Here is an 18866-nt window from a genome sequence, read left to right as displayed (position 1 = left end):
AAAATCTAGTCCGTCGTCGAGCAACCGGACATGAATCCGGCCTGATAACTTCCCACAAATCTACTTACTATTGGCGATAGACGGCGGAAGAGGATCTGAGACAAAATTTTGTAGGCACCATTCGGGATTGTGATGGCACGATAGTTCCCACAATCCAATTTGTCGCCTTTTTTTTAGATGGGGAAGATTACCCCGTCCTTCCACTCCTCCGGTAGCTGTTCTGTGTCCCAGGTCCTGACTATCAATCAGTGCATACACTCTACAAGTTTTCTCGGACCTCCCTTGAAGAGCTCCGCTACGAGGCCATCCTTACCAGCTGCTTTGTGGTACTTGAGCTGATTAATGGCCTCCTTAACTTCACCCATCGTCGGGGGTGGTACGTCTTCGTTGTTCATTGCACCGGTGTAGTCCTCTTCAACGCCATCTTGGTCTCCTGTATGCGCGCTTTTCAGGTGTTCATCGTAGTGCTGCCTCTACCTTTCGATCACCTCGCGTTCGTTCGTCAAGATGCCTCCTTCCTTGTTTCTGCACATTTCGGCCCGCGGCACAAAGCCTTTGTGCGAGGCGTTTAGTTCTTGAAGAACTTCCGCGATTCTCGAGAACGATAAAGCAGCTCCATCTCTTCACACTCTTTCTCTTCCAGGCGGCGCTTTTTTTCCGAAAGAGATGTGTTTGCTGCCTTCGCTTCAGTTTGTATCGTTCCACGTTTTGTCGAGTCGCTCGTTGCAGCATGGCTGCGTGTGCTGAATCCTTCTCGTTCAGGAGCGCTCGACACTCGTCGTCATACCATTCGTTCCGTTGTCCTCGTTGTTCATACCCGATGACGGTCTCTGCTGTGCTGTTAATTGCTGCTTTTAAGGTGTTCCAACATTCATCGAGGGGAACAGCATCCAGTTCGTCTAACCCCGGTAACGTAGCTTCAAGACGCTGCGAGTACGTTGCAGCTACGTTCGGCTTCTGTAGTCGTCGTAGGTGGTACCGTGATGAGCGCTGGTGTCTTATGTTATTGACGCCTGACAGTTTAGAACGCAGTTTGACCATCACCAGGTAGTGGTCTGAATTGATGTTAGCGCCACGATAGGTTCTGACGTCGATGATATCTGAGAAGTGCCAACCGTCGATCGAAACGTGATCAATTTGTGTTTCTGTTTGCTGTGCTGATCTCCAGGTGTAACGGTATTGGAAGTTGTGCTGGAAGAAGGTGCTACGTGTGGCCATGTTCTTGGAGGCAGCGAAATCGATAAGTCTTAGGCCGTTTTCGTTTGTTCGCTGATGGCCGCTGAACCTACCAATTACCGGTCTGAACTCCTCCTCTTGACCGACCTGAGCGTTCAAATCACCGATGACGATTTTGATGTCGTGTTTCGGGCAGCGATCGCGTTCACGCTCTAGCTGCGCGTAGAATTCTTCTTTATCGTCATCGGTGCTAGCTAGATGGGGGCTGTGGACGTTGATAATGCTGATATTGAAGAAGTGGCCTCTCATTCTCAATCTGCACATTCTTTCATTGATCGGCCACCAACCAATCACCCGTTTTTGCATCTCCCCCATCACGATGAAAACTGTACCCAGCTCGTTTGTGTTGCCGCAGCTCTGATAAATGATATACCCACCATGGAACGATCGCACCATCGAACCTTTCCTGCACACCTCCTGCAGCGCTACTATGTTGCAATTGCGGTTTCTCAATATTTCCGAAAGAATTCGGGTACTCGCAAGAAAATTGAGAGACCTGCAGTTCCATGTTCCGAATTTCCAGTTGTTGTTTTTGAAGTTCTTCTTAACATTTCCGGTCCGTCTTACCCCCACTTCCCCTATACTAAATAGGTTGGAAAGTCTCGGGATTTTAAATGTTAAAGCTGTATTTATTCCTCAACTATATTTCTTTCGAGAGCAATACACTTGGTATAGGAAATTTCCGATTCCCTTTATGTACACTGCGTTTCACAATTATAGAACCACTCCATTTTTCTATATATATATATATATATATATATATATATATATATATATATATATATATATATATATATATATATATATATATATATATATATATATATATATATATATATATATATATATTTAAGAAGTCGGTTCAATCGAAGTATATAGTGTAGGATATAATAAGTGTCTTCAATTATAAGACTGGCTATTTGAACCTTATTGTTGTGTCCAGGCGCGAAACATTCAAAAAACGAAATTTCCAGTATTTCATAACTATAGAACCAGATGGAAAAACTCTCACTCTTTCACAAAATTAACGTTAATTTCACATGAATTACAATAAGTTTCTAATTGTTAGGTCATTTTTAGTTCTCATTTCGCCCAAACTGTGTCATGTTGTAGTGTGTATCTCGTTCTACGCAGAGGGTACTGCTCGATGAAACTCTTCAAATTACTCATACTGCTTGTAAGCTGCATCTACTATTCGTACGATCACTCCTCATAAGTGCTGGACAGGGTTTTGATTTGGTAAACAAGCTGACCAGTCCAGAATCTGAAGCCCCTATTCAAAAAAAAAAAAACATGCCATGAGTTTCCGGAATTATCCAATTATTACGGTGTTTTTGAAGCAAAAACAGAAGTCAATGATTCTGAAGCACTTCATTGCACTTCTGACTGTGTATTCGTGTTGATGGAAAGCTATCTAAACCAGGCAATGAAGTGCGAAACGTCTAAATTTTCGTAATATGCCTCACTGACACTCAGTGGCGGAGTTCCTCTAGGAACGTTAGTGCCATTTAAGAAGAATTCTTCTTCTTCTTCTTAAATGGCACTTAAATGGCAGAAGGAGAAGAAGAAGAAGAAGAAGAAGAAGAAGATCTGACTTTTCAGTCCATGTAGTGTGTCAGTGTCTTTCGAATCTTCCACAACAAATTACTTACGAAGAGAATCGTAGAAAGCTATTAGCGCTTTTCGTTTATTAGGTTACTTTACGATTTAACTCGCGCCACATTTCCAACTTTCCCCTCATATATCGTTCACAAATTACAAACATTTTTCCTCCTATATTCCGCTTGAGGTGTGATCGTACTCCAGAACATGCAACAGTAAGGTTTTTCTTCCATGAAAGATACGTTGTAACGTTTGCATTTAACAAAATGGACGAATGTTGCCGATTTTTCATGGGTTTACCTTCACACGCACTGACGAAACTACCCATGCAGCATCAATCATAGTAACTCATGAGTCAGCAGAAGAAAAATTGACAGCTCTATCAGTCGAACTCTAACCGTGATGGCGAAATCAGTGAAGCTACTCAGTTCTGAAGTGTGCGCGCTCAAAGAACTGTACCCAGCCGCGTCGAAAGCGGATATCGTGCGGCACTTTGTGGACGCCCGATACGCCCATTCCGGCATCTTCAACATCTTGGCACTATTGGACAACAATCAGAGCATCGAAAAAAAGCCCGGTTCGAGACGGTCGACGACCCTGAACGACAAGAAGCTCCAAAGGATGCTGAATAGGAAGTGGCTACATTGCTGCGTGCGCTTGGCCGGGAGGTCGGTGGAACCGCCGTGAAACAGTACTTGGCGAACATGAACATACATGTCAGGAATCGGAAGTCCCGTCCACTGGTCTCGGAGCTGCAGGCAATGACGCAGCGGCAGCGGCTGAATAAGATGGTCAAGTCGATTTTCCCGGCGAATCGCGACATGGCGGTGAAGATGAACGACGAGACCTATCTCACTCCGGATGGCAACGACTGGCACGGCACTCCGTATTTTACATCCCCTACGAGAAAGTGAGCTACGAAGTGAAGTTTATTTCACACATCAAGTTACCCAAGAAGGTGTTGCTGTGGCTGACAATCAGCGAGAAGGGGATGCCAAATTAGCTCCGGACTGGCCGTGAACGGGGAAATTTATAGTACGAAGTGCCTGCCGAAAGTTGTGCCGTTCTTCAAGAAATATCATAAGGGCGAAGACGCGGTGTTCTGGCCAGATTTGGCGTCGGCCCCCTACTCGAAGCGATCGTTGGAGGAGATGGAGCGGCTGAATATCGATGTGGTACCCAAGTCGGCGAACCCGCACAATGTCCCCCAGTTGCGTCCCATCGAGAATTTCTGGGCAAACCTGAAGCGTAAGATCAACTCCAACAATTTTGTCGCGAAAACTGAGAAGGAATTGATAAATAAAACGAAGAAAGAACTCAAAAACATGCCTACACGCATCTTTTGTCCGCCATGGCGAATGTTCCGGTTAACTGCCGGAAGGCCGCTCGCAAGGGCGTAGAATTTGTTTTGCAAGTAAGTTAATATAATTACCTTCCATGGGAAATTTATCAAACTCAATTATCTGTCTTAGTTTTTTATCACCATCCGAAAAAAAAACATTTTTTTTAAATGCAAACGTTATCAATGCCAATGAAAATGATCATCTCGAATTCCAAAAAGTTATCCCATACAAAATGTTCACCACCTTGAAAAAACACCCTATGCAAAATTTCAGCTCAATCGGACATAAGGGAGAATGGGGCAAATCGGTCAAAGTTTGAATTTTCTGGAAATCGAAAAATCACCCAAGGGCGGTAAAGGAAATCGGGGTTTTCAAAAAAAAAATATACAAAATGTCTTAAAATTGCATGAAACGTCGAGATCTACTGTCATCTCGAACATTTTTTTTTTCGAAAAAAAAATCATCATTAGGCATGAATGTCCTTTCGATGTGTTGTGCTTGCTGTGCAATTCCAAATGAAACGATCATAAAAATGCAAATTTTAAAAACATGTATTTTTAATTCGAATGAAAGTTTGTATTGTTTGGGTTGGAGGAAATATGAGTTTCCACAGTTGTTGGAAATTTTTGGCCAATGCCTGTTTGTCCGAAAAATGGAGGATAACTCGTGATACTCGACTCACATTGTGAGCTAAAGCCGAAATGCAAGCAAATAGATTGTTCGGGAAGGAAAGCGAGTGATTAGTGCAATCGAAAAAAAATATCCATTTTAATCGTCGAATCGTTTACTTTTTTACAATATTTTCTGTTGATGTTTCAAGCAAAAAAATGCTGGATAAATTTCCTGTCTAATGGTATATAACACAGCATATGTTGCAATAACGATTTTGAGTAATATGCGTTTGAAATCTCTTAATTACATGTTTCGTAGAGTAACCCCCTTATAGAAATCAAAGACATAGTCCTATGTCAAAATCAGTAAAAAGTTGAAAACTGAAATAGTCCAAAGCAAATTCGCGCTCAGCATCAAATCAGGTGAATACAACAGCGATACAAAATCTGAAGGAAGGTCATAGAAATTACCTGTATTTTGAAGTCATTGAAAAAAATGTATCATATTTGACCAATTTTCTACCGTTTCACTCTTTAATTCATGCAATTTCTACAGAACGAATTTTTAAAACAGTCATCAAAAAGTGGCGTTACCATAATGAACCCTATGATCAGAAAGTAGCGGGATTTTTTTTTATTTAAATGTACCGTGTTTGCGGGAACCGTTTTATTTATTTTTTCTTATGTTGGTACAACCATAAGACGCACATCGGTCAGGTTTTAGTGCCATTCGATTATTAGTGTCTGTCGGTCCGCCGCAAACGACCGGAAATATGGGCCGAAAATTCTTGGATTTTGCATGATGATAACGCGCCATCGCACCAAGCCCGAATTGTATTGAATTATTTGACCAAACATCAAGTAAACACCATCGAGCAAGCACTGAGTTCACCTGATATGGCCCTATGCGAGTTATTCTTGTTCCCCAAGTTGAAGTCGCCACTTCATGGAAACAGATTTCAGTCGATCGAGGAGATCGAAGAGAATGTGACAAGGGAACTAGAGGTCATCCCTTCGTCGGCCTACCATTGGACTACATTGCACTATGGTCCAGGAAGTGCATTTAAGTGGAAATTAGCATCTAGAGCTCGACAGTGATTCTCTAGACAAAAACTGTCTTCGACAAAGTTGTTACATATAATAGAGCGGTCATTTTTATGTTATCAAAAATAGGGTGACCAAAATTTACGATGAAATAAAAAATCTAACTTTCTTATCTTTATAGATAGAGGTAAACATAGTTCGACAATATTGTAGCGCTGGTTATTTTAAGTAACTTTGTGAAACAATATTTCTTTCTATCTCTTCAAATAACCGATATAACGCTTTTTCTCTAGGTTGAGTTAGGGTTACCATGAAAAAAAAGTTTTTTTTGCTCTAACTTTTATATGTAAAATTCTACATCAAAACTGTCTTTGAATGATCTTTAGAGCTTTGCAATCCACGCATTTTACGGTGCATAACTTGTATGTATCTTAATTCTACTCAAAGTTGTTGATGTTTTTTCCCCGAAAACACGACCTTTTCATTTGCTGGTCGTTCTTTTTGGGGCAAACATAACAAAAATTATTTATAGCATTTTAAAGAGCACATTTTACTCTACATAAGGTGAAACTTTCAAAAGAGTGTTGTTTTTTGTATTTGAGTAAATTAAATTTGAAATTATGAGTTTTTGCATATAAATGAACAAGTTGCAATTTTTAAATGCATATAGTAAGCGTAGACTTTAAAGCAGCATCACTTCAGTTCAGTCTTATAGCCACTCAACATGGAGGTTCAAAGAAGACACATTTTTGTTCTTGTTTTCGGTGGACGAAATATAGAAGGAGTTATACAATTATTACGAGAAAAATTTCTGACTATTTTCTTTTCCTAATTTAGTTATATATTGACATATTTTACTGGCGATGAGTTTATTGATGACATTATTTTACCAAACTTTTGTTGTTCCTATTGTTTTATTCAAATTTATTTTTATAATCTTCCATATGTACATATTAACCTGCTTTAGTTGTTATAATGGAAATTAAATTCATAGTAATAAATAAAAATCATACAAATAAAAAACTACAAAATCAAATGCTTAGCATTTTCCGGAATCAGAAGATCGGAATACTCTGGTGTTTGCCTATTACTAAGAGATAATACTGGATCCGAAGCTTTTGCGAAGCCCAGTTCTTCAGCAGAAAATTTTTCTGTAATCTCCCGAACACGGTTACGCTTCATCCTTTGGCTCAGCTCAGAGCTTCCTTTCTTGCTCAGCTTCCTTTCTTGCCTTCTAGTAGTATTAGAAAAGGTATTTTTTGAGAAAACCAAGACTTCTTCGAGCCACGTGGCATTTTGCCGTTCAAATCGGGAGAGTGTACGAGCAAATTTCGACCACCGGGTTGAGAACTTTAACTTCTTAAATCTCAGGCACTTTCTGGCACTCAAAACACATATATCTTGGCTTTTTTTGACGTAGGATTACGTCTTTCGGGAACATATTGGGGTACAAATTGAAAATCGAGAATCGAGCACATCGCGAAAATTGTCCAATTTCAAACGCTTATTGCTCAGTCATTTCATGATGCATTGATGAAGTTTTTGCGTCAATCGATTTCGGCACTCCATAACAATTTTTTATATTTTGAATAAAATAATATATATCATTAAACTAACTATCAAACAATTGAAAAATCTCAACCCCTATCCTAACGGAAATATCCACTTCTGATTGGTCGAAATTGACGACACATGCGGCGGGTCCCTAACAGAGACATCAAAACCAAGCTGCCTAGGGAAAATCGGCATTGCAAATACATGAAAGTAGGGGGCATTTACATATAATATTAGGTGTACATATACAGGGTTTTCCATTTCGGGCTTCCGAAAGTATACAGCCCTGCCCTGACAACCGTTTGACATAGCTGTCAACCAAAGCGTCATATGGTAAATGAATGTCTGCCATTTTACAATATGGATCGTTTTAGAATCGCACAACGTGTTAATTTTGTTAAATTATACTATAAAAATGATGAAAAACCGGCAAATGTTTTTCGAACATTATGGACGGATTTTGGTCGTCATGGACGGCCTACAGAGCACACAATCGCTAATGTAGTGCGTAAATTCGAACAAATTGGATCCGTAGCGGATATTGTGAAACCTGTGCATCATCGTAATGTGCGTTCGGCCGAAAATATTGCTGCTGTTGCTGCCAGTGTGGAGGATGACCCGAATGTTTCGATTCCACGGCGTGCTCAGCAATTGGGCTTGTCAAACACATCATTGTGGCGAATTTTGCATTTGGACTTGCACCTACATCCATATAAAGTCCAACTGGTACAAAAATTAGAGCGTGGTGACCATGGAATGCGTCGGGCATACGTCGATTGGGTGAACGAACAACAGCAGCAAAATGCTGAATTTTCGTATCAAATTTTCTTTAGCGATGAGGCACATTTCGAGCTCGGTGGCTATGTGAACACCCAAAATTTCCTTACATGGGGCTCAGAAAATCCACACGTGATTGTTGAGAGGCCATTCCATCCGCCAAAAGTCACTGTTTGGTGCGCATTATGGTCTGGTGGAGTCATCGGGCCGTATTTATTTGAAAATGAGGACGACGAGACGGTAACTGTGAATGGTGAGCGCTATGGCCGCAAGTTAACCGATTTTTTTTTACCACAAATTGAAGATATGGATACGGATGACATGTGGTTTCAGCAGGACGGCGCCACGTGCCACACAACACGACCGAACATGGCCATATTGCGAACGAAATTTGAGGGACGCATAATTTCGCGTTTTGGTGATGCCAGATCATGCGATTTGAACCCACTAGACTTTTTTTTTGTGGGGTTATGCGAAAGACCGTGTCTATGCCAACTCTCCGCAAACTCTTGAACATTTGAAAGACAACATTCGTGAAGTTATGACCGAGATACCTCTTCATATGTGCCGAAAAGTCATCGAAAATTACCTGTTCCGGATCAAGGTGTGCGAGGAAGCCCTAGGTGGACATTTGAATGATGTTGTATTTCACACATAATGGCATAAACCAAACTTTAATTTGAAATAAAAGTTTCATCGAAATACGAATTCTAAGTGTGTTTTATTTCAATTTACTTTCGGAATTTAAAGTTGGAAAACCCTGTAGTATTAGGTATTGTTAGTCCAATTAAAATTCGCATTGGGTTAAATAAACAATCAGAAAGTAAAAATTATAAAAGAAAATTACCTTTCCCATTTCAAATATATTTTCGCTATATTAAAGTAACATGTTTTTACTGATAAGAAAAATTGATAATTGTGTTCGGTATTAGTAATTATCTTGTATTACATTGGTGATTTTTTTTCTTTATTTCATCAATACATATCACAAGAGGCATCTCTCTAGGATCATAGAGGGCGGTTCTCATCATATCTCGTTCCACTTCGGTATCCTTTATCTGATACGCACCATCCAACGACTGTTTATCATCCTTCTGTCATCATCACCCGTTAAACACTGGTGGAATGAACAAACAATACCCAACAACCAAACAAAACGGCCCTTTTCAGGTCCACCTAATCATTATCAAAGAGTTTAACGATGTAATTATCCAAAATCAACAGATAACCTAACGGAATCCTACGTCAATTATGCGGTCGTGTCTCGGACACAACCCTCCTGTGATTTTTTTTCGTAATAATTGTATAACGTCTTCTATATTTCGTCCACCGAAAACAAAAACAAAAATGTGTCTTCTTTGAACCTCCATGTTGAGTGGCTATAAGACTGAACTGAAGTGATGCTGCATTAAAGTCTACGCTTACTATATGCATTTAAAAATTGCAACTTGTTCATTTATATGCAAAAACTCATAATTTCAAATTTAATTTACTCAAATACAAAAAATAACACTCTTTAGAAAGTTACACCTTATGTAGAATCAAATGTGCTCTTTAAAATGCCATAAATAATTTTTTATTATGTTTGCCCCCAAAAAGAACGACTAGCAAATGAAAAAGTCATGCTTTCGGGGAAAAAACATCAATAACTTTGAGTAGAATTAAGATACATACAAGTTATGCATCGTAAAATACGTGGATTGGAAAGCTCTAAAAGTCATTCGAAGACAGTTTTGATGTAGAATTTTACATATTTTACATAAGTTAGAGCAAAAAAACCTTTTTTTTTCATGGTAACCCTCACTCAACCTAGAGAAAAAGCGCTATATCGGCTATTTGAAGAGATAGAAAGAAATATTGTTCCACAAAGTTACTTAAAATAATCAGGGCTACAATATTGATGAACTATGTTTACCTCTATCTATAAAGATTTTTTTTTTTCTGTATTATAGTGACTTTCAACTCATTTGGCTGGTTCGTCACTTTAACTTCCATTTTTGGAAGAATGTCGGGAGTGAGAATTGAACTCGTGACCTTTAGCGTGAGAGGCATGGATGTTACCACTACGCCAGATCGGCTCCCTATCTATAAAGATAAAAAAGTTAGATTTTTCATTTCATCGACAATTTTGGTCACCCTATTTTTGATAACATAAAAATGAGCGCTCTATTATATGTAACAACTTTGTCGAAGACAGTTTTTGTCTAGAGAATCACTGTCGAGCTCTAGATGCTAATTTCCACTTGAATGCACCTCATGGACCATAGTGCATTGGGATACGTTTTGTAGATGCATGTGAATTTTGGTCTAAGATTAATACGAAAACAAAATCAATCGTTAATATGTTGAAATATATTTTCTCACCTATCTACATTTAAAACTTATTGTGTAATCTAACACATGTGCAACAAATGCTATATTCCACTAGAATGTAGAGTTAAAAATACTGCGGAGAACGCCATCTCAGCGCTCCTAGATCACTGTAAGTCCCTGCATACATTTAATGAAATCATTCGTTACCTTTCGAACAAAAAAAAAACGCACAGCTTAAATCTTCTACGAGAATGTTTTTCCATTCCGTCGAGACTATCTTAATGTAAGATGGCATGTTAAAGTTGAACTTTTTTTTTCACCTGTCGAGGAATAAACTTCTACTTCTCTTTACTCGGTATGTTCTTCTCCGGTGTACAGCTTTATAATTTCCTCAATGCTGACGTACGATCCCGCGATCAAGGCGAAAATCGAAAATGCTCCGAAGATGACGTTCTTGATCAGCACCCACTTGAAGGTTCCGAGCTCGTTGGGCCACAAGAAGACGGTTTCCACCACGCAAGGCACCAGCAAGCCCAGACTGGAGAAGAAAATGGCACCCACCAGCCCGATAAATGGTTCTAGATCGGGCACAGCGAGCGCAACGCAGCCCATCAGAATCATGATTCCAGTGCGAATGGCTATCTGGGAAATGTTATGCTTGTCCTTTGGGATTTTATCGTGGATCTTCTTCCACAGAATGTCCATTGGGACATAGAACTGAAGACCGAAAGTGAAGAGGATGGCTGCGGCGATTAGCAGTTGAGCGGCTTTGGCTAGACTGTGTTCAAGAAACCGCACGTGTTAGATTCAAATTAGTTGACGGGCTCAATGTGGTGGCTTAACTTACGCATCTTCGACTGGCAGATTCAATGTAACACTTCCGGCAGACTCCTCTCCATATCGCACATAACCGAAGAATCCAATAACGGCGTACAAAGTGATGACTGTTCCCATAGCGGTGTTCAGGACTCCCGGGCATCCGAGAAACTGCTGTGGCTTAGCCATCGAGTTTTCCACAGGCATGACGACACCGATACCTTCCATTGCAAAAATAACGGTACTGTGTGAAGAAATAAACCATTAGGGTATACAACACTGTAGCAAAAATGCACAACCATACCTGAAGAACAGAGGCAGCGTTGCGAACGATGCGAAGCTAGGTTTATCGTCGAACTGCAGGGGATCTTTGAAAATGTAGTACAGCGTGATGCCGAAGGTTACGACGATGAACAAATTGGCCAGCGCCGAGAATGGAACGAGGAATTTCAGCTCCCGAATCTGACCGATGGCCAGTATTGGAATCATGGTGAACAGGATGTAGATGCGGACGCTCCAGTCAAGCTCGGCGGCATCGTTTATCACCTTCCCCAGCGAGCTCCCGATGAAGACGATATACACGCAGCCAGCGCTAAAGTACGTCGCCATCAGACCATAGTCAACGAAAAGTCTGTGGGTTAGGAGAAAACATATGATCAGTCGTTAAAATATTGTGCACCTGTGCAATTGCTAGAAGTATAACATTCAGAAAATATCATGTGTAGGTGTGTCGTTTAATCGTTTCCCGGAAACGATTCATTGTTCCGAGAAATTGTCATAAACATAAATGCTTCAGCAATATAAAAACTTGCGCATAAAATTAAATGAGCTTTGAATCAGCTGTGTTAATTCGTTTTTTTTCAGAAACGAACAATGTGGGAACGTGTTTTTGTTTGGGATGAGTAAATTTGTGAATGTGACAAACAAAATGATTGCTTCCCTTTCGGCATGTTCGACCTTGATGTAATCTACAAAATCGAACGAATGACGGTACGGTAATGGCAACACATTTCAACGAGACAGGTTTAGCGAAACGAGATACACGCGTTCGTATTTTTTTTCTCACCGGGAACAACTGGTATCGAGGAGTATTTTGGTGGTCAACGTTGGTTGGAATCCCGTTGGCATTGACATTGACAGTTGCTGCTAGTCAAATGAAAAAAAATTGTCTAGTTGGCATTGACATTGACAGTTGCTGCTAGTCAAATGAAAAAAAAATTGTCTAGGCGGCATACCGTCCACCTTTTTGGAATTTAAATGTGTACAGAGAATTTTCGGTCAGAATGACCTGTAAATATTAGAAATTTAAATCAATTTTTTTATTTGAAAGAAATTTCACATACCGTTTTGTCTCATATTCCAAACAGTCTCAAATTCCGAACACTTCATTTTTAAATGTAAATTTACTAAACTTTTATGTTATAGATAATTGAATAATGAAAACACAAACATTCTTTCCGGTATAGGCTTCATTTTGATATCATTTACAGGTATCGATACAGCCTCTAATTTATAATATTAAGCGTTTGCAACAAAGTGATAGTCAAAACCAATGATAAAATGTTTGCGTTAGCAAATTCTGTAAAAAAAAAGCATCGTTAATTTTTTAGTTTTTGTGGTTTTTTCAACTACAGTGGTAGACATTCGTTTAGCCGCCCCCTATTCTTTCTCAATATTTTTAAAAATAAGTCAATTATTAATAAAAGACAATTCTTGATTATTTTCATCGAATTCATTCTAAAAAAAAATTTAAATTCATTTTTTGTTTTCTAAGTAATTGAAATATGTGGAATCAGGGTGGACATTCGTTCAGCCGTATCCTAAAATTTCAATAAAAGAAAATTTGTGCGGCAAATTTCGAGTCAAATCGGTAGCTAATGTCTAGTATGTCCACCTCCATTTCGGATCACTTTGAAACTCGTTTTGGCATCGAGTCAGACAGCTTTTAAAGTGTTGCCATATTGATTATAGCCCAACACTCCTGAATTACTGCCTTGAGGCTAATTGTCATTCGTTTGCATAGACCATCTCGGCCAAGATTCTCCATAGATTCTCTAGGGAATTGCAATCGACTGCCGGCAGGTCATTCAAGAAGCGGAATGTCCTTCTCGGCAATCCATGCTTGGAAACGTGGATCTATGCATAACCCAGTTGAAAAAACGACATCCTCGGTAGCGCTATTCTCGATATGGCCAATCAAAACGTCCTCCAGTTATAAAAGATACTTTTCGGAGTTCATTCGGGTGAAAATGAAACAAATGAGAAGCTTGCTGTGATAGGAAACGGCTCCCCACACTGTAAAACTTCCGCCCCCAAAGTTTCGCTTCGATCTCACGGCATGCCGTTGACTTAAATTCTACCAATAGCAACTGTAACAGTCCGGACCATCCAAATTGAACCTTTTTCGCCGGAAAATACAACATTTCTCCATTCCAGTTTCCATTACATGTATTGCCGGGTAAAAATGAGATGGTTCTGCTGGCGAACTTCGGCTTCCCTTTAAGCTTCTTCCACATTATGTTTGGTGACTCGTTCAAGATGCGCGCAATATGCCTCTTCGTTACTGGAACAACCGATTCTGCCTTGATGTATGACCAGGACATCGTTTCTTGGTTGCTTCGTGTCTTATTCGACCTTTAAGACGCAAAGTAACTTTGGTGTTCCCATTTGTTGGACGTTATATCCCATATTTCAGGCACTATTTAAAGAAATTCCGTACCACTTTCTCAGATCGACCAATTTTTGTTACGATCGAGCGATTAGAAAACTTTTGTTCACTGAATATCTTTATTATTTTCCGCCCTTCTTCCGTCAATAGAATACCTTTCGCCATTCCTTACTAACTTCTTACGTTGCACATCTAATATTTGCCTTGTAAATTGAACATTCTCAAGTATTTTTTCAAAAAAGACAGATAAAGGCTTGGTGATTATGCGAAAACCTGATTTTTATGCCCTGCGGCTAAACGTATGTTTTATTGATACCATAAAAGTTCAGTAAATTCAGTTCAGTTCATATGCAATAATCAAAACCATGAAATTCTTTGGGTTATAGCCTTCATTTTAACATCATTTACAGGTATCGATGCAGCCTATAATTTATAATATTAAACATTTCCAAAAAAGTGACAGTCAAAACCAATGATAAATTGTTAGCGTTAGCAAAATCTCTAGAAAAACAAGCATAGTTAATTTTTCAGTTTTTGTAGTTTTTTCAACTATTTTGTTTGTATTATTCATGTTAAGTGCTAGAAATGGTAAGAATATACAATAAATGGATGAAATAGAATGATATTTTACGCAGAAATCATTAAAATTAGTGTTCGGAATATGCATCAAGATTTTACGCATGATTCAAATTGCGAACACTGCCTTTTTAAATGTGAATTTACTGAACTTTAATGTTATAAATAATTTGAATTCAAAACTCTGAAATTCTTTAGGTTTTAGACTTCATTTTCACATAATTTACAGGTATCGACACCGAAATAGCGCTCTTAGACCCGAAACCATGTAAACTATAAGAAACCAATACAATTAATAATTACAAAAGCAAATTCCATTTTTTTTGCGAGCATCCCAGTTAACTAGTAAGCACTTAGAAATGGTCTTAAATCAGCACTGTATTCACATATAAAATACTGAATGAATGATTATCAAGCGCTATAAACCAATATAGGGTGGATATAATGCTAAAAAGGCGAAATATAGAGCTCTTTTAATGCTTAAGTTACAGCTTTAAATAAGCATTACTAAATCATACTTATGGCTATCTGAAAATATCACTTGAAAACTTGTTATGGCAGGCTTAAATAAGCATCATTCATGCTAAAATATGATTTCATAAAAACGTCAAGATGTTTTTCTTCCGTTTTTTCTAGGAAAAAGCCATTGAAATCAATCGACAGAAAACAAAAAAAAAACATACATTTTAGAGTCCACCCACACATATTTATTACAGATTAGTGCAAGTTGTTATTGAGGTTATAACAGTATTCTTCTTTATTTAGAGCTATGGCACACTGTTTGGAATGAGAAATAATTATTATATTAAGTTACCTTATGAGATTCGAACCGGGGTACAACATGTGTGTTTCTCTGTTATGCTTTCGCTATCAGGATATAGATGAATGAGTTGAAAATAGTTATATTAAAACAACCGCTCAGGTACCTACTCAAAAAGATCATGTATGAGCGGGTTTTGCTGGCCGGCTTGGAAGCATATTTTTGGCCAAAATTATCCATGTTATGTTTATTTTGAGACAAACGCTTGCATCCGGATATCTAATGCTAAATGGATGAGTGTTTTATCCTAATGCTTAGAAGCATTATATGATAGCACTAAATGCGTATATAGGGCTTTCATTAATGCTTATTTTCATATGTTTTGTCCTAATGCTTGTAAGCACTATATGGTAGCAATTAATGGACATATAGGACTTTCATTTATGCTTATTTTCATTAATGTTCATATGCATTAATAATGTTGATATAAGGCCTATAAGCATAAAAAAAGCAGATATACTGCCATTTGGCATTAGAGATACTGAATTAGTACTACAATAGAGCTTAAAGTTAATGCTTATGGTTACCTGGGATTACATTTTTCCAAAAAAAAGACTAGCTAATTGACTTTAATTTGACATATCGATCATATGAATTGGTTCAGTAGTTTAAAAGTTATGATTATTAAAAAAATAATTTTTGCTGTTCGGAGTTTGAGACAGAGGTGTTCGGAATATGAGTCAGTGACAAAAATGGTGTTCAGAATTTGAGACAAAAGTTTTTAGTTTTTCACCATGAATATGTATTTGTAAATCAATTTTATTGTAGTCAAATGAAAAAGAAGGCTCTATTGTATCCAAAAATCAAATTAGTTTCGACAAAGAGTACCATTTTGAGTAATAAGACATTGTTTAATGACCATCAAAGCTTAAGTGTTCGGAATATGAGACAAAACGGTACGTATCTGGTTCAGAAGCCTGAGTATTTTCAATGAGGGGAAATACTTCTGTGACAGTGATATATTTTTTTCCAGTCTTCTGGCTTGATTTCTGATTTATTTATATATCATATTATTTACTATGTAATCATCGATCGAGTTTCCACTTGCTGCAATTACGGCCTTCACACGCGTCCGGAACGCACGGCAGGTCCTAATCCTGTAGCCTGGATTCATTTCTCTCCAGGTACGGGTCAATATTTGTCTGAGGCTTGCTGCACTCGGGTGGCGTTTAGAACAGGCCTTGGCCTTCATGACGCGCTATACTGAGTAATCCAGCGAATTAAGACCGTAGCTGGATGGTGCTCACATATAATCAAAAATCAAAGATGAACCAAAACACGTGCAAGAATAGCAGTTGTCAAAAATTACCTGAACATTCAAAATAACCGTACTTGTCAGCATAACTGAGAGACATGAGTACCAATATAATGCCACAAAAAAATCTAGAATCGAAAATACGTAACCCGCGTAAATTCTAAAGTACTTTCTGAACAGACAGACGTGTATTCGAAGCCGTTTCGGAGATACAACTTTCTAAAAAATAGTAAAAAATACAATTCTTTAAAAACATGCTAAAATATCTTTATTCGCGTTTGCATTTCATTTTTAGTCCTTTATTGCGTTATCCGTGATTTTCCAAATTTGCCAAATTGGTCGAATTGCACTACGAACTGATGCCCCATCCACCGTAATCTCAAGATTTGGCCCCGTGCGCCTTTTTTTTGTTTCCAAACTCGCCGGGCAGAAATTTTAGTCCAATGAGGAGGTCATCGCCGCCACGGAGGCCTACTTTGCAGACCTCGAGAAAACGTATTTTTCGGATGGATTAAAGAAGTTGGAGCTTCGCTGGGTCAAGTGTATGTACTTATCGGACTGTCCTCGTACAGTCAATCGCAAAATTGAATATAAACATGCTACTTGACGATACTTCCCATTCTTTTGGTACAAAATATTTTTAATATATTTGAGGGGCTTAGAATGTAAGGGGTGTAAGTGACTTGATCGATTTCTCTTCATCAACTTTTTCTTCAGTTAATAACTCAACTGCAAAAACGTTCCAATTTGAGTTTGCTATAGAATCTGATAGATGAGGCTCTGACCTGTCTTCCACATTGTCAAATACAGCTGGGGATGTATTTGCAGCTAAATTACGACCAATAGAGAGAGTCGATGTAGAGAAATCGATGAAATCATTTACACCCCTTTCATTCTAAGCCCCACATTTATTCGTTTGATCCATATTAATTACTCACACATTTAACTAGCTTAACGCACAATAAAATTCCGCGAAAAGCTAATTAATTTAAAGATGGAAAAATCTTCATTTTAGGCGTTGCAAAATTGAGTGTACACCTTAAATTTCTCCTATCAAACAAACCATGTAAGTAAGATCATTGCGAATTAACTTACTTTTTTTTCGTCAAGGTGTAATGTTAACACCCGACTACTACTTAGGCAGTGTTGGTTTTTTTGTTTTTTATTGATGTTTGAACAAGTTTTTTTTTATCACAATGGAATAGATATTGTTACTAGCAGTGTTGCCACACGTACAGATTTATCTGGTAAGGTACAGATTAATTTTTTGTTATTTTTGGTAAATGTGATATTTGTAGTAAATAAATGAGTATTTTTTATGCCATAAAATGGATTTTTCTATACAACGAATATTTTCGATGGTACAGATTTTTGGTATAAATTTTTGGAAGAAAAAGTACAGATGAGTAAGATTTTCAACCCCTCTGATACAGATTAAAATGTGGCAACACTGGTTACAAGTACAATGCTAAAAAGTAAGACTTTTCGAAGACATTGCGATACATAGCAGCTACTGTCGGAAGAACCCACTCTTCTTCTTCTTGAATGGCACTAACGTTCCCAGTGGAACTTTTGCCTTCTCAACGTAGGTATTAATCGCGTCATGTTTGTTAGTGTACCTAGTTGAGATTTCTATGCCGGATAACACGCCTTGAATGTGTTCTGGAGTGGCAAGCTCTAGAATACGCGTGATCACAGTGCAAGTCGGAGGAAATATCTTTGATGAAAAATCCCCCGGCCAGAACGGGAATCGAATCCGAACCCCCGGCATGATAATGTGGGACGCTAACCATCCGGCCACGGGAGCACAACCCACTCTAGAGTAAACAAAATCATAAACATGTGGAAATACGAAGGAATCATGGAAAATCTCCCGGGTAGAGGACACAAGCCTGTTTTCTGATGATGAACGGTTGATAATGCGAATATTTCGAAAGAACCCTAAAACAAACATTCCTTAATTGACTACCGAAGTGACCGGCAGATGGAGTTTGATAATGGTACTAACTTCCGGACATTTTTCAGAAGCTTATGCTGTGGATAATGGATTTTTGTAGAACGATGATCAGTTGGTCGACGAATTTTTAAGAAATTAAGTGCTTTTTTCCCAGAGCGAGAAAAGGTGCTTAATTTATATCGGAAAGGAATGTTCTAGATAACGTTGTATGCATAAAAAAGGCATAACCTAACGGAATTCATGAAATATAATGGAATGCCGCATGTATGGCGGGATGGTGTTCGGCCGATACGA

General features: G+C 38.5%; 1 protein-coding gene across 2 annotated transcripts in view; it reads right to left on the bottom strand.

The window, feature by feature from the left end:
- Positions 1–10496: 10496 nt before the first annotated feature.
- The window catches only part of LOC129767665 (proton-coupled amino acid transporter-like protein pathetic), a 71509-nt gene continuing 63139 nt past the window's right edge, over positions 10497–18866 (bottom strand). For both annotated transcript variants that reach the window (XM_055768785.1, XM_055768786.1), the window contains 3 exons: positions 11601–11927; positions 11328–11540; positions 10497–11258 (listed from right to left, as the gene is read on the bottom strand). In XM_055768785.1, coding sequence (XP_055624760.1) covers positions 10829–11258; positions 11328–11540; positions 11601–11927 — 970 coding nt within the window. In that variant the 3' untranslated portion in view covers positions 10497–10828. The remainder of the gene's footprint in view (positions 11259–11327; positions 11541–11600; positions 11928–18866) is intronic.

The sequence above is a fragment of the Toxorhynchites rutilus genome, chromosome 2, assembly GCF_029784135.1.
Source record: "Toxorhynchites rutilus septentrionalis strain SRP chromosome 2, ASM2978413v1, whole genome shotgun sequence".
Lineage (NCBI taxonomy): Eukaryota > Metazoa > Arthropoda > Insecta > Diptera > Culicidae > Toxorhynchites > Toxorhynchites rutilus.
This window is presented reverse-complemented; position numbering and strand designations above follow the sequence as displayed.